Source organism: Tiliqua scincoides, chromosome 2, assembly GCF_035046505.1.
Source record: "Tiliqua scincoides isolate rTilSci1 chromosome 2, rTilSci1.hap2, whole genome shotgun sequence".
NCBI classification, from domain to species: domain Eukaryota; kingdom Metazoa; phylum Chordata; class Lepidosauria; order Squamata; family Scincidae; genus Tiliqua; species Tiliqua scincoides.
The window spans coordinates 103,259,301-103,272,666 of NC_089822.1; the positions used below are offsets into that span (position 1 = coordinate 103,259,301).

At 45.0% G+C, this 13,366-nt stretch overlaps 1 protein-coding gene across 1 annotated transcript in view; it reads right to left on the reverse strand.

Annotated features, from left to right (window-relative positions):
* Positions 1–4,324: 4,324 nt before the first annotated feature.
* CASR (calcium sensing receptor) overlaps positions 4,325–13,366 on the reverse strand; it is a 31,702-nt gene continuing 22,660 nt past the window's right edge. The window contains exons 4-6 of the mRNA XM_066616973.1: positions 12,477–12,707; positions 8,316–8,439; positions 4,325–5,769 (exon numbers count right to left, since the gene is read on the reverse strand). Of these exons, the coding sequence (XP_066473070.1) occupies positions 4,325–5,769; positions 8,316–8,439; positions 12,477–12,707 (1,800 nt within the window). The remainder of the gene's footprint in view (positions 5,770–8,315; positions 8,440–12,476; positions 12,708–13,366) is intronic.

A 13,366-nucleotide genomic window follows, 5' to 3' on the forward strand; every position in this document is an offset into this window, starting at 1 on the left:
ATTTTGCAGGGTTTTTTTTTTAAAAAAAGATACATGGTATTTGTATCATTTAGACCAACTTTGATTAAGCCAAGCAGGAATGAGTGTGGCTGACTAGAAGTTTCACCAGAAGAAAGTCCTCCTCAGAGTTTTGTGCTAGCAAGCATGACTGGGCATCCTGCAAACTGACAGCACTAGATCTGAACACAACATGGCTTTTGGCCACTGGTTTTCAGAGTATGACATAGGATACAAATAGATGAAATAACCACCTCAAAGCTGCTTCCTGAGGTTTCCAAGAATGTGTGCATGCACATGCCTGCAAATGTGTAAAAGTAAATACTGCACATTGTCAGGGCTCTTCCAGCATAAACGTATTACTATAATAAAACTCAAGCCCTTAACTCTCTGGTTTAACAAAGAAAGATGACAAAAATTTAATGGGGTTAGGGCAGTGGTTCTCAAACTCTGGGAAAGTTTGAGAGCCACTAAGTTCTTGCGTGGGCGGAAGGGGGGAGGCAGCGGCACAATCCCCAGGATCCCCAGCCTCCCGGGGGTGCGGGGAGCCCGGCGCGACCTACAGCAGGGCTTCCCGCAGCAGTGAAAGTAGATGTGGAGCGATCGCGCCCTGTCTCCACTCTACTTTCACTGCTGTAGAGGCTTTCGCCCCCGGAGGCTGCAGGGGCCCCCCTGAGCAGCGTGATCCTGGGGATTGTGCCGCTGCCTCCTCCCTGCCTCCAGGGTGCCCCAGCCCCTTAAGGGGGCAGGGGCCAGGGCCCACAGGCTGGGGCATCGCAACACCCCAGTTTGAAAAGCCCTGGATTAGGGGGATCAAGTTCAAAACTGGCTCTCTTTAACCTCAATATGAGGAGTACAATCTAAATTATCCAGGCCTCATATATACATGATCCTAGGGGGCTAGTAAGGCTCCACCCACTTTAGGCCAGACAGAACAAGCAAGTAGGACTTGAGAGTCCTCCCTCGTCTCTCAACACAGATTACTTGAGTATAGCCTCCTATTACCACAGCCATTTTCAACCACTGTGCCATGGCACACTGGTGTGCCATGAATGGTCCCCAGGTGTGCTGCGGGAATTTGGGAGAGGATCATTTATTAGTAGGGTCATAGGGGGAGGCACACCCTCCATTGATAGCACAGTGTGCCTTGTCATTTATCAAAAAACCAATGGTGTGCCTTGCCAGTGTGCCATGAGATGAAAAAGGTTGAAAATCACTGTATTACCATCCCAGTAACAGATATGCAGAGCCATGAGTTTTTCTTTGCATCTCTCAATAAGCATCCAAGAAATATTCTTTATTATTTCATTCTTTATGCAGTGCAGTTTCTAAGCTAGGCAGGTGGATGCCCCAGTTCTTAAGTCTCATGCACTTTGCATAGGATAAGTGTTTCAGCTCTAGGCATTTTGGAGTAATGCTCTGCATACATTTAGAAACAATTCAGAATCTCCTAGTTCAGTGTTTCCAAACCTGATTTTTGGTGTGTTGTGAAGTGCTGAGCAGAGCTTCCACTATAAAGACAGGTGATGGCAAGATCGGACAATGAATTACCTCAAGCCCTGATGTTATTCAAAAACCAGATAGCTGCTAAGAACTCTGTAAACAGCTCAGCTCCTGGAGTTTGCAAGATAGCTGCCAATTGCTCTGTAAAAGAGCTCAGTAGCTATTTTGCAAACTGCAGAAACTGAGTTCTTTGCAGAGCTTTTAGCAATTATTAAAAAAAAAAAACCCAGAAGATTTCCCCCTCAATGGGGAGAAATGGAAAAGATAGGAGATCGTTCATTGAAGTTCATTAGGGTTGCCTCATTAAAAGAAATGGACTTTTTTTGTAAATAAAGAAATATAAATAAATAAATAAATTCTAGATTTTTTAAAAGTCTCGTAAAGCTAGGTGAGTCCCAACAGTGTTTTAAAAACTAGGTTCCGGTGCTAAAAAGCTTAGGAACCACTGTCCTAGTTTCATCTCTTAAGCACAGTTCTAATGTTATGTTTAGCTTTTTTCTTCACTTCCAGGAGCTGCCATGAGTGGGATGTCCTAGATCGCTGGCATGGTTTCTTATGCAGACTGTAAAACACATTTTGGAACTCCAGCCATTGCAGAGGATGCTGTTACAGAGCTCCATTCCAACTCCTACCGCTCCTGTGAATGAATCAGGCAAGAAACTGGCAGAAAGTAATCAGCCACACCTGCCATTAGCTATATCCAACTACTCCCTTTACTTTTTCCTAAAGTCGCAGCAAGACTTGCCTACCAGAACAATTCAAAATTTCCTTTAACCAGCCCTTGCTAAAGCCTCTTGATTCAGTAGTGTAGCTAACGCAGGGCACAGTGGGTACATGCCCCCCTGTAGCAGAGTGGCAGTTTTCCACTGTCTCTGCTAAGGGGGGGGGGAGGTGACAGCACTTATCTCAGTTATGGGGCAACGCAGTGAAATTGGCCGTCCAAATGGAGCTGTTTTTGGAGGTGAGAGCCATGTATGTGCTGCTCCATTATGTGCCACCGGGGCCTGGCAAGACAACTGCTCTGATTACTACACGTTCTTTGAGAACCTGGCTACATTATACCTACATTTATTGAGCAATCCTATGCATGTCTAATTCAGAAATCATTGTTTTCCATTGGGGCGTACTTCCAGGAAAGCATGTATAGGATTGCACCCTTGAAGGTTGTAGAGCTTTCAATAATAGAACCTAGCTTTCTAAGTATTCATCACCAAAATGATGTTGATTACTCGCGAGCATGCTCAAATTACTATTTTCTGAATATATCAACAAAAATACAGCAGGCCCTTCATATCCACAGCTTCAGAATCTGCGGATTTCATTATCTGTGGGTTCTGAATCATAGATGGACTCGCTGAAGAACTCACAGACACCACAGGAACCTCGTTTTGTCTGGGAGGCTTTCTGAGACCTGCAAAGGCCATGTTTTCAGCAAAAACCATAAATTCACTTTAACCCATTTCTGCCCAGCCCACAGGTGTACACATTTGATCCTTGTTGCGTATATGCAACATTGGGAAGAAATGGCTTAAAAGACTATGGGCAGCATTCTGAGACCCAGAGGCCTCTGTGGGCCTCAGAAGGGCTCCAGATGTGACCGAATCTTTGTTCTGATCACGCTCAGAGTGTCCAGGTGGCCCAAATCCACTGATGAAATATCAGCGGATTTTGGTATCTGCGGATGTTCCAAGAACAGAAATCCCATGGATAATAAGAGTGGCCCTGTATTGTTTTAACTTGCTGGTATGAAAGGAAAGCTTAAGCAAGTCCTGGCATATGCTGTCTCAGCAGCAAAAACATTTATTTTCTTCAGAGGTATGGGGGCGTTTCTTTCCGCTATGGGTCTTCTCTTTTTCCCCCACCCTTCTCTTCCTTGCTAGTTCATTTATGCCAAAAAATGTCTTTGCAGGCTCACACACAAAGCGGCTGTAGGTTTAAGATAACACAACACAGTGTAGTTTAAGCTGATGAGTGAAATGGCATAAAACCATAATAGCAGAGATACAATCTACTGAAACCTAAATTAAGTCATAAGCACATCTTGCCAAGTTTCTTAATAGTCCCCAAGCATACAAACTGACCCTCTTTTCTTCCTACAAAGTAAGTCAGCCCAAAGCCACTCTAGGCTGATACCAATCTGTGGGAGAAAAGTGGCTCCATATGTTATGTCTCTCAAAACTGCAGAATAGTCCTCATTATTCTTGTGTAGGGGGCATCAGGAACAGCAGAAATTGACCTACTTTCTTATTTAAATACAAAGAACAATGTCTACAGTTTTAAATACTTTACGAGTTCAGGTCACTAGCTGAACCTCATTCAGAGACTAGAGGTCTCTGAATGAGACCTCCCACCCCAAGTCAAGCTGCACATCCTGTTTTTGTGTAAAGCTGCAAGTTTTCCTTGTTGTCACCATGCTAAGCAGTTAACGTATAAGAGGAAACTATTATACATCAAAGAAAAACACTATACATCAATGCAAAAGCTGAGCATGTTACTGGAACTGCTCAGGCATGTTCATTAACCAGCAAGCTGGTGGCTTGGACCACTAGAGTGGGTGGTGATAATACAATATTTCTATTAAAACCTGGACAGAAAATACGTTTCCTAAGTCCTTCCAAAGGCTTTTCTCTTCTCATGTCTTCCTCAACCACCACAAAGGGGTGATCCCCGGACACAAAGGCTTCTGAAACCTGTCCCCCAGGCATTCCTTTGAAGGTGACTTTACCCTGCTAAATGACAACTGTCAGAGGTGGCTCACTGTATCACATGTGCATCCAGTTCTTCTCCATTTGGGAGAAAAGCAATGGGATTGGTTCTTCCTTGATTAGGAATGGATGGCATTCTCTATGATGGAGTCACTGCCTACAAAATCCTGCAAGTATGTGTCTGACAAAGGAGGTTGCTCCTCTTCTGAGTTTTGTCTTCCATCCTTGGTTTCTCCCGTTACCGATTCCTGTGTGCTCGTATCTTGATTTGAGGGCATCTGGAAATTGGGCTCAAGGCCTAGTGGCTCGCTGGAATGCAAAGGAAGTAGGGCCTTTTGCCGCATAAGGCTATCATCGCTGTTTTGGGCTTCCAAAGAGTTCCTGTGCTTTGCGTTTCTGTTGGCAACTGCATTCTTCTGGTGTTCTTCAAAGCTCAGTGATAAGGTGACAATCCCACTGCTGAAACTCACTTTTTGCTTGCACCCATGTTGCTGCTTTTGTTGCTCTGCAGGAGTTGGTAGGGAAAAGGGTTCTTCGTGGTTGCTTTTGCCACTAATGGATGAAGATGGGGTAGAACCCGTGGAGCCACCAAGGCTATTGGACCTCTTACGAGACAGGTTGCTGCGTCGCAGAGTAGCCCTGGCTGCAACCTTGAAAGCATGAGCAGCGGTACTGCAACGAACCTCCTCAATGGTATTGCGTGAGGGCTTGAAGAGGATAATGTAGACTTTGTTGAAGAAGATGCAAGCCAGGAGCCCAAAGCTGGCGGCCAGGATAGCTATCACCTCCACAGCCGAGACAAACTTCCCATAGGTGCTGGCATAGGCTGGGATAAAAGAGATCCAGACAATGAAGAAAATCAACATGCTGAATGTGATGAATTTGGCCTCGTTGAAGTTCTCAGGTAGCTTGCGGGATTTGAAAGCAAAAAAGAAGCAGATGGCAGCCAAGAGGCAAGTGTAGCCAATTAGGAAGCCCAGCGCCATCAAAGAGCCCTCATTGCAGGTGATAAAGATGATTTCATCCTCCAGCTCATGATTGTGAAAGCTAGAAGGGGGAGCTGTGTACAGCCAGATCACACAGATGATTATCTGCACAAAAGTGCATAGGAAGACCAGGAGGAATTGCAGGTTAAGACCCCACCATTTGCGGTGGAGACTTGTGGGAATCTTGGCCTCAAAGACCAGGAGGACACGATTGGTCTTCACCAGGATGCAGGAGATGCAGAGGACAAAGCTGATGCCAAAGGCTGGCTGCCGCAAGCGACAATTCCAGTCCTGGGGCTCTCCAATGAAGAAAAGGGAGCTGGAGAAACAGCACAGCAAGGAAAAGAGGAGAAGATAGGACAGTTCACGGTTTGTGGCCTTGACGATGGGTGTGTTGCGAAATCTGGTAAAGACTCCCAAGACAAACGAGGTTAGGAAAATGCCTAGCACAGCAAAAAGGGTAAGAGCGATCCCAAATGACTCTGTCCAAGACAAAAATTCTATTTGCTTGGGAATGCAGAAGGTGTGGTTTTCATTGGACCAGAAGTTTTCTCCACACTTCTCACAAGCACTGGCATCTGGAAAAGATAAGACACGCTGGGTGAAGGAAAAAAAGACACACAATCTGACTAAACGCATCAAGATGAAATGTTTTCAAGTTTCACCTTGCATAATTAGTAGCTGAACATTAAAGCATGAAATGCACAACTCACCAGGACATTTTCCTGTACAAGTCACATTGAAATGAACAGGAATTGTGCAAGAGCATGACTAGGTTTTCATACAGCTCTTTCATTTCAGTGGGGTTAATACAGGAAAACCTTCTGGTAGTTTATGCCCAATATAAACTACAGATTGGACTGTATGTGGTGATATTTAGTCTTTTTCTATTATTCACAAAAGAGAAGGATGCTGCAGCTCTTACAGCACAGCTGTAAACAGTAGTGATGTTTCTTTCAATAATGCCAGAAAAGGAAGCAGAGCACAGCTCGCCTTGGGTATCTTGCTGTGGCAGCAATATCAGGCCCCTGGTGTCCTCCGCCAGCTAAACAGGGTGCATTTGTTGGCCCATCGTTCCCGCTTGGTAAAGTTGATCTCACCATTCTTTAACGTACATTGCAACTACAAGCAGTGGTTGCAACCCTACATAGCATGCCAAGTCCTGAACAGAATGCAAAAATGCAAGGCCAGCTTCTTAAAGCTGAAGGTTCTGGGCCTTCCCAAGGCATGTTGGTACCTGAAGTGAAAAACCCAAATGCTGCACCAACTCTATTGCCCGAGCAGTTTTTAAAGGGGGGGGAGAGTTTTAAATTTAATAAATTCACTGACTAATCACTTGCATCCTTTAATGGGAATCTAAAACCTGCTGCCTGAGATTGCAGCTAGGCAGGTCATTGCACTAGGTTGAGGAGCACCACTGAATCTTTTCTGTGGGCACGCACTAGTGTAGTGACGGGGGGCCGAGGGGGCCCCCCGACCTCAGGTGCCAGGATGGGGGTGACATGCTGCCCAATATGGCAACTGCGCCGCTGTGGGCACCCGCTGCAGCCATGCAGCTTGGAGAGCTGGCTGCAGCTGAGCTCTCGGGCTCCATAGCGGTGCCCACTGTCTTTCCAGTGGGGGAGGGGCTGGATGTGCAGAGGTGGAGCCATGTGGAGGCCACCACAGAGCCAGTACTGGCTGCAGCAGTGCATGCCTGCTGCGGGGTACAGCGTGGGGGAGGGAATGGCTTGATGGAGGGGGCTCAGAAGCAGCCTGGATGGGTGGAAGGACAGAGGTGGGCGAGCGAAAGATGGGGAGAGGAGGCCGCCTCTGAGAAAGAGGGCAGGCAAACCAGCCAGCCAGCAGTCCACAAATGGAGGGGGAGGCAGAGCAAAGAGCAATGTGGGTGGAAGCTCAGAGGCAGCAAGGGCAAATGGGCAGGTGAATGAGGCTGTAAACTCACTTCCCTGGGAATAAGCCCCTTTGACTATTATGAGGCTTACTTCTGAGTAGACATGCAGAGGACTGAGCACTCAGCCAGCCAGCCAGTGGTGGCCCTGATCCAAAGGCGGAAGAGCCAGCCAGCCACTGTGGAAGTAAGGGAGGATGCGGGCCAATACGGATGGTGAACCTGACTGGCACCAACAACATTACTGGCTCAGCTGAAGGGGAAAGGGGTGCAGAGCTGCAAGAGCCTATCCCCTCACTGCACAGTCTCTCGCAGCATCCCAGCTGGCTGCTGTTGGGAGATGCTCTGATCTGTTGGAGCTACCTCTGAGCATGTGCAGAGTGCAACTCCCTCCAGTGACTGTGAACCATTTTGGGCATATGTGGGGTGCAGTGTTCTCATGCTTAGAGATGCACAGGCTGCCTGCCTGTGCTAGCTTTGGTGAGTGTGAAACTGAGATGGAGGAGGGGGTGTGGGGAGCATGGAACAGAAGCTGCAGGATATGTGGGGGGCTGCCATGTGGCGGATGCTGTTTTGTGCGGGGAGAAATGTGTTGGGGGATGCTCTGATATGTTGGAGAAAGGTAAATGCAATAATAATTATAATATTATGATTTTATTATTTGTTTTTAAATTTTGGTATGGTATGGGGGACAAAATTTTATGGGCCCTGGGTGCCAAATGGACTTCATATGTCTCTGTGGACGCGTCCTACCGAGGTAGGAAGGCCTGACTCCTAATGTCATATATGGACTGTGGATTACTCCCAACAGGCCAGGGTTGTAGCTACCTGTGTGCCCCAGTTCAAAAACTGAGCCATTATTGCTTATCATGTGTAATTTGCCAACAGACATACAATTCATAATGGACTTGCACAGTCAAATATAGGGTCGCAATCTCAAACAACTACAGGGTCACTTCCCACCTCTCTCTTCCATGTAAACTAACATGGGAAGAAAACAAGATTATTCCACAGGCTTACTTGTTCTTCTGTGACAACACTGAAGACCACCTCATCTAAGCATTTAAAGAACTGGGAGATTGCACTTGGAAGCATTTTGCTGAAACCTCTTGGCCATAGACCAAGTTCAGACAAGTAGGGATCTCAAACAGGATTTATGACTCCACCTTGGGAAATGATATCTAAGCCCTAGAGAGAGATAGAGCAGCTTTCTTGCTCAGCACCAGACCATACCTGTCTCAGCACTGATCTCACCATCAGTGCATTTGACACATTCAAAACAACATGTAGGTTGTCCATCAATGATGCCTTTCCTTGTGCCTGGCTGGCAGTCACTGGTGCAGTTAGAGAAGGGCACCTGCAAGATTAAAAATAATCTGAGTACATCATGAGAGTGAAACAGACTGATCAGATCCAGTTCTGATCCTACTCAAGTTTAGGAGAGTTCATGTGCCCCTCTCCATAGCATCTAACATACAGTGTGAGGGAAGACACACCAGAAAGAGCCTAGTTGGTCAGTGAGGGCTAATATCTGGTTGGCTCCAAGTTTGGAGGGGCTGTTGGCAAGTGACCTCTTGTGGACCTCCACATACAACTTCCTGTGGTGAAGGCTATTCCTCCTCACACAGAGGGAGAGGGAGGCTACCATTGCAATTCATTCATTAGTTCAAGTTTGTAGTGACAATGATAAGGAGCACCACCCAGGGAGAGAGGGCAGACATGCAAATGGCAGCTGTTCTTTGAATTTATGGCCTCTTACTTGGGCAAGTGAGAAGTGGCCTGCAGTGGTGGCAAGCAGCAGCTATGGCTGCTGCATCTGCCACCCATTTCTGTGTAGTGGATATGAGAGCATGAGGAGTGACCACTGACGGAGTTGGTGACATGGCCCAAAAATGGGGGGGGCACCAAAAGGGACTCCCCCAGTGAGTCCTTGTGGACTCCAGGCACTTGGGAAGCTGCCTCTGAAAGGGAGGTGGAGTGGGGAAACGCTGCAGCCATCAAGCTTATGCTCATTTGGGCCTCTGGATAGAATGCCTGCCTCACACATTATGTGCGGGGGGGGGGGGGAAGGGGAGAGTGTGTGCCTGCTTCTCCACTACAGAGGAAGTATCACTACCTGATAAGTAAATAAACCAGGCCTCGCAGAGTTCCAGTTCTTCTGAATGATAAATTGCAAGGATACCATTTGTGCTGATGCAGGTTTCTAACAATATTGTGTGCAGTGTCTGCCAGCATTTAACCATTTCTGCCCAATGCTGCATATATGCAACAGGGATCAAATGTGTATGCCTATAGGCTGGGGAGAAATGGGCTAATGCTGATAGCCAATTACTCTTTGCTGCCAAAGGTGAGGAAATGGTGGTAGTGTCTCTCTGAAGAAGACCACCTCATGCAGACACCTCTGATAGCAACATATCAAAATAGCTGCTGCCTCATTCTCCACTTTAGAGAGCGGAGGGGTTTACAATTCATCACCCCAGTAATCACTGTTGTGGTTCAGCAGGGAACTGACATACACACACACACAATTTTGCAATCTGCTAAACAACCACAAGATGGAGGCAGAAGTAAAAAACTGTTGTCTTTTGGATTAGCAGTGTAGACTCTGAACCTTCTTAGCATTTGCACAGGGTTGTGAGGCTGTTTCTTCTAAGCTGTTGTAAACATTCATCAATCATGTAGAACAAAATTGAAGTAATTTCATTAACGAACAAACAAGAAAATGACAGCTTGTGCATGTGGCTGCCTTCATTTGAAAAGATCACAGAGACCAACAGACTCAAAGATACAAATATCTTTGATTTGCCTGTTTTGATTTCTCTCTTAAGTCTAATAATGTTAAAGCTTATGCACATTTTAGAGGGTAGTAGATGCTAGAAGAGAAATTTGCATGACTGAAAATACAAATATTACATGTATAAATGTTGGGCAAAATAGCTTGGGTTGATATTACAAGTTGAACAATGTTCTTGTGAAAGTGAAGTCAAAGATAAATAGGTTAGCAGCAGCCACTCTATCACCAGGCAAAGCATCAGGAGATCACTGGAAAGGAACAGGGCTAAATGGATACAGTACATGATCACCTGAAGAACCTCAAGGAAGCTAACTGATAAGGAGTTGCTTTCCTAGCTTCCAGGACATCAGTAAAATGAGCTCACACAGGGCTCTACTTCTAGCCTGATATATTTGAAAATAAGAGGACAGCTCATCCTCCCTCAGCAACAGCTCACATTTCAATACGGAACCTTGTCTCACAATCTAAGAAGCCTGGTCCCAACCCCTACATTTCTCTGCATATTTGTGCCTTATCTCCAAAAGTATTAACATCTGGAGTGACTGCCCTTATGCCAATGCCTTACTAAGCGTGTGAACCAGAGGAGGATTCAAATGGCCAATACAATTCCTGTTAAGATGCTGTAAATTGTCACATGATATAGTTTGGCAATTCAAAGCTCTTTCATTACATGGTGATGTGGTGGTTCTGCAGATGTATGACCAAACCATTATAAGCCATCCCCCTGCACACTCCAATTCCCTCCCTCATTTGGGCAAACGGTCACGTGTTGTGACAACTGAATCGGGTCAAACAATGGTTTGACCAAGCTATTATTTATCCAAATCACAATCTGAAACAGACTTTGAATAACAGTTTCCAAGTCTGTTTTGGAGGCAATGTGACGCTGGTCAAATTTGAACGTCACAGAGAACACTCATTTGCTCAAATCAAGGGGGGGCACGTGGAACTTGTGAGCCCAAAAGTTGTTCATGACAGTTAAAACCACGGTTTGGCCATTTGTTTGAACAGGACCATTGCAATATAAGAAGACAGTACTAATAGGTAGTCCTAACAAACAAGGACAAAGATTTAAAACTATTCAAACAAAACGTTTTAATAAAACAATCCAAATATGTTTCCAAACGGACACATTTCTTTAGAGGAAAAATGTAAAAGACTGTAGGACAAGAATAAATCTAATGCCACTAGGTATAAACAATGCACATATTAAGAACTGCTACATAGAGGAATCTAGGACTGTTTGTTGCTGCTACCATATTTTTAGAAAAAAATCTCTCTCTTCTGGTATATTATGTGTTCCTATTCGAATACGAGGTATGATTTTATTTTTCGTTAGCTTCGTATTATTAAAGAGGTTGTTTGTGATGCATGTATGTGTAAATATATGCTCTCTTACTTACAGACTTACAACAGACTTCAGGCTGCCAGTGGGGCTCACATGACTGAATGCTTTTCTAAACACACACACGCACACACACAAAATCCTGCAAATAGAAAAATAGCGTATCAGAGGGAGGGAAGAGTTCCAGTCTAGTCTTGACATGCCAGTCTTCGGTGTGGAGGGTTTAAAAAAAGTTAAATGGATGATCATTTTGTCATGTGAGCTCCCAGCAGCAGTCTGAAGTAGGTCAGTCCAGACTCAGGTTTAGCACTCCAGCATGAACTCAGTGCTGCCTCAGAAATTTTTCCTCTCCAGACTACCATGCCCTTCCTCCTTATCTTCTAACTGAAGCTGCGAAAAGACAAAGTTCACGTCAGCCACCATTAAATAGACTATCCAAATCTACCCAGAGAAAAATGACATGTAGGAGGAGATCATTCTTTTTGAGGGCTTTACCCAGGGGCTTATCTACAGGATTTTTGCAAAGGACATCCCTTCCAATGTTTTCTTTGTCTTTCTTACATTTTGCATGATTTTTCTTGCAAGCCTCTTGCAGCACTATAACCAATTGTGTGAGACAGACTGCTGGTGTCTAGTCAGAGCAAGGTGGGGAGAATGCCTCCATCCTCTCTTGCAGACAAAGACAGGATTGCCTTTGTCTTTACATTTGACAAGGCTCTTTTTTTTTAACTTAAAAGTGAAAAATACACTCCTACAAAGTACATTCTCCATAGTCCATGCAAAAATATGAAGATGCAGTGTCTGAGCTGAAGTGTATGGGAGTTTTGTTACATACAACCTTTAGGAAAAAAGGACAGTTTCAGCAAGTTTTCATGTTCCTGAATCCTCCAATAGTCACCAGTACCATCAAAAATACAATTCTGGCAATGAGCAGGTAAAGTCACCAATAACTCAACCTCAGGAATAATTCTTTTCTAAAGCCACAAGCTGTGGTTGGTATTGGGATGCAGCATCAGTTTTCATGGACTGGGAGAGGTTGCCACTCTCCTTCTGATCCCGACTTTTCTTCCCCTGTTAAACACTCTCAACTCGCAGGAGGTACAAAAGGGATTAATGGACTTTGCTTTTGCAGAGTAGGGAAACAAGACAGTGGACCTTCACTGGCTACCAAAAAGAATTTCAGCCAATATTTGCAAACCCCTTAAGGAAATATATGTTTAAGTGTTGATGTAAGTTCAGGTAACTGGTGTCTTACCTCTTTGGAGAATCCACTCCACAGAATCTTGTTTTCATTGATAAATAGCCTCTCCCCCTTCTTTGCATAAACATTATAGTGTCCAACCTCTTCAAATACAATGGAGCCGTCTTCTGGTGACAGGTGCCAATTTATAATTGAGTAATTCCCTATCAGGCCCTCCGATTCATCAAAATCCACTTGCTCCCCCATATTATTAGTGAAGTTCAAATGCCGAAGATGCTTCAGGACCTAGAGAGAATGATATAGAGACATCCTGAGACCAGTCACCACTGATACTGGCAGTTTCTTTAGGGAATGAACTATGCAAATGCAAATGCCAAATGCAAACTCTATAAGTACTTGAAATAATATATTAGTGACTGCCACTAGTGAAATATTTGTGTGCATTCTTCATACCATCAGCCCTTTCATGATGATTAGTATATTTCCCTCTGACGCATGATGACATCTTAATCACATAGTGATTTGGGTGAATGCAACTGGGAGAGCCGGAAATAAGCTCCTCCTGTTCCAAAATTCTCAACCCATTTGGAGCTGGCCACTGACCCCTTTGACTTGGGTTCCATCTAGAAATGGAGTTTGCTATTACTACGCGAGGCCTCCTTGCCAACCCTCCCTTTAGCTCCAAACAAAACCCCCTCACCTTTAAGAAGGGGGAGAGAAGGGCTTGCTGAAGATAGAGGAGACCTGGCCAGCCTCTCTCAAACAGTAAACACTGCTCCTGACCATACCCTGGAGGGTTATTTTCTGTAACGGAGCATGCAATTTATAGTTTTCTCTGCTTCCCAAGTTGAACCACCAACTGTAGTTACCCTTTGTCCTCTCTCAGACAGGTAACTTTTTTTTAATGTTGTAAGAGGAGGGCAAACAGTGGAGAGGTGTGAGCT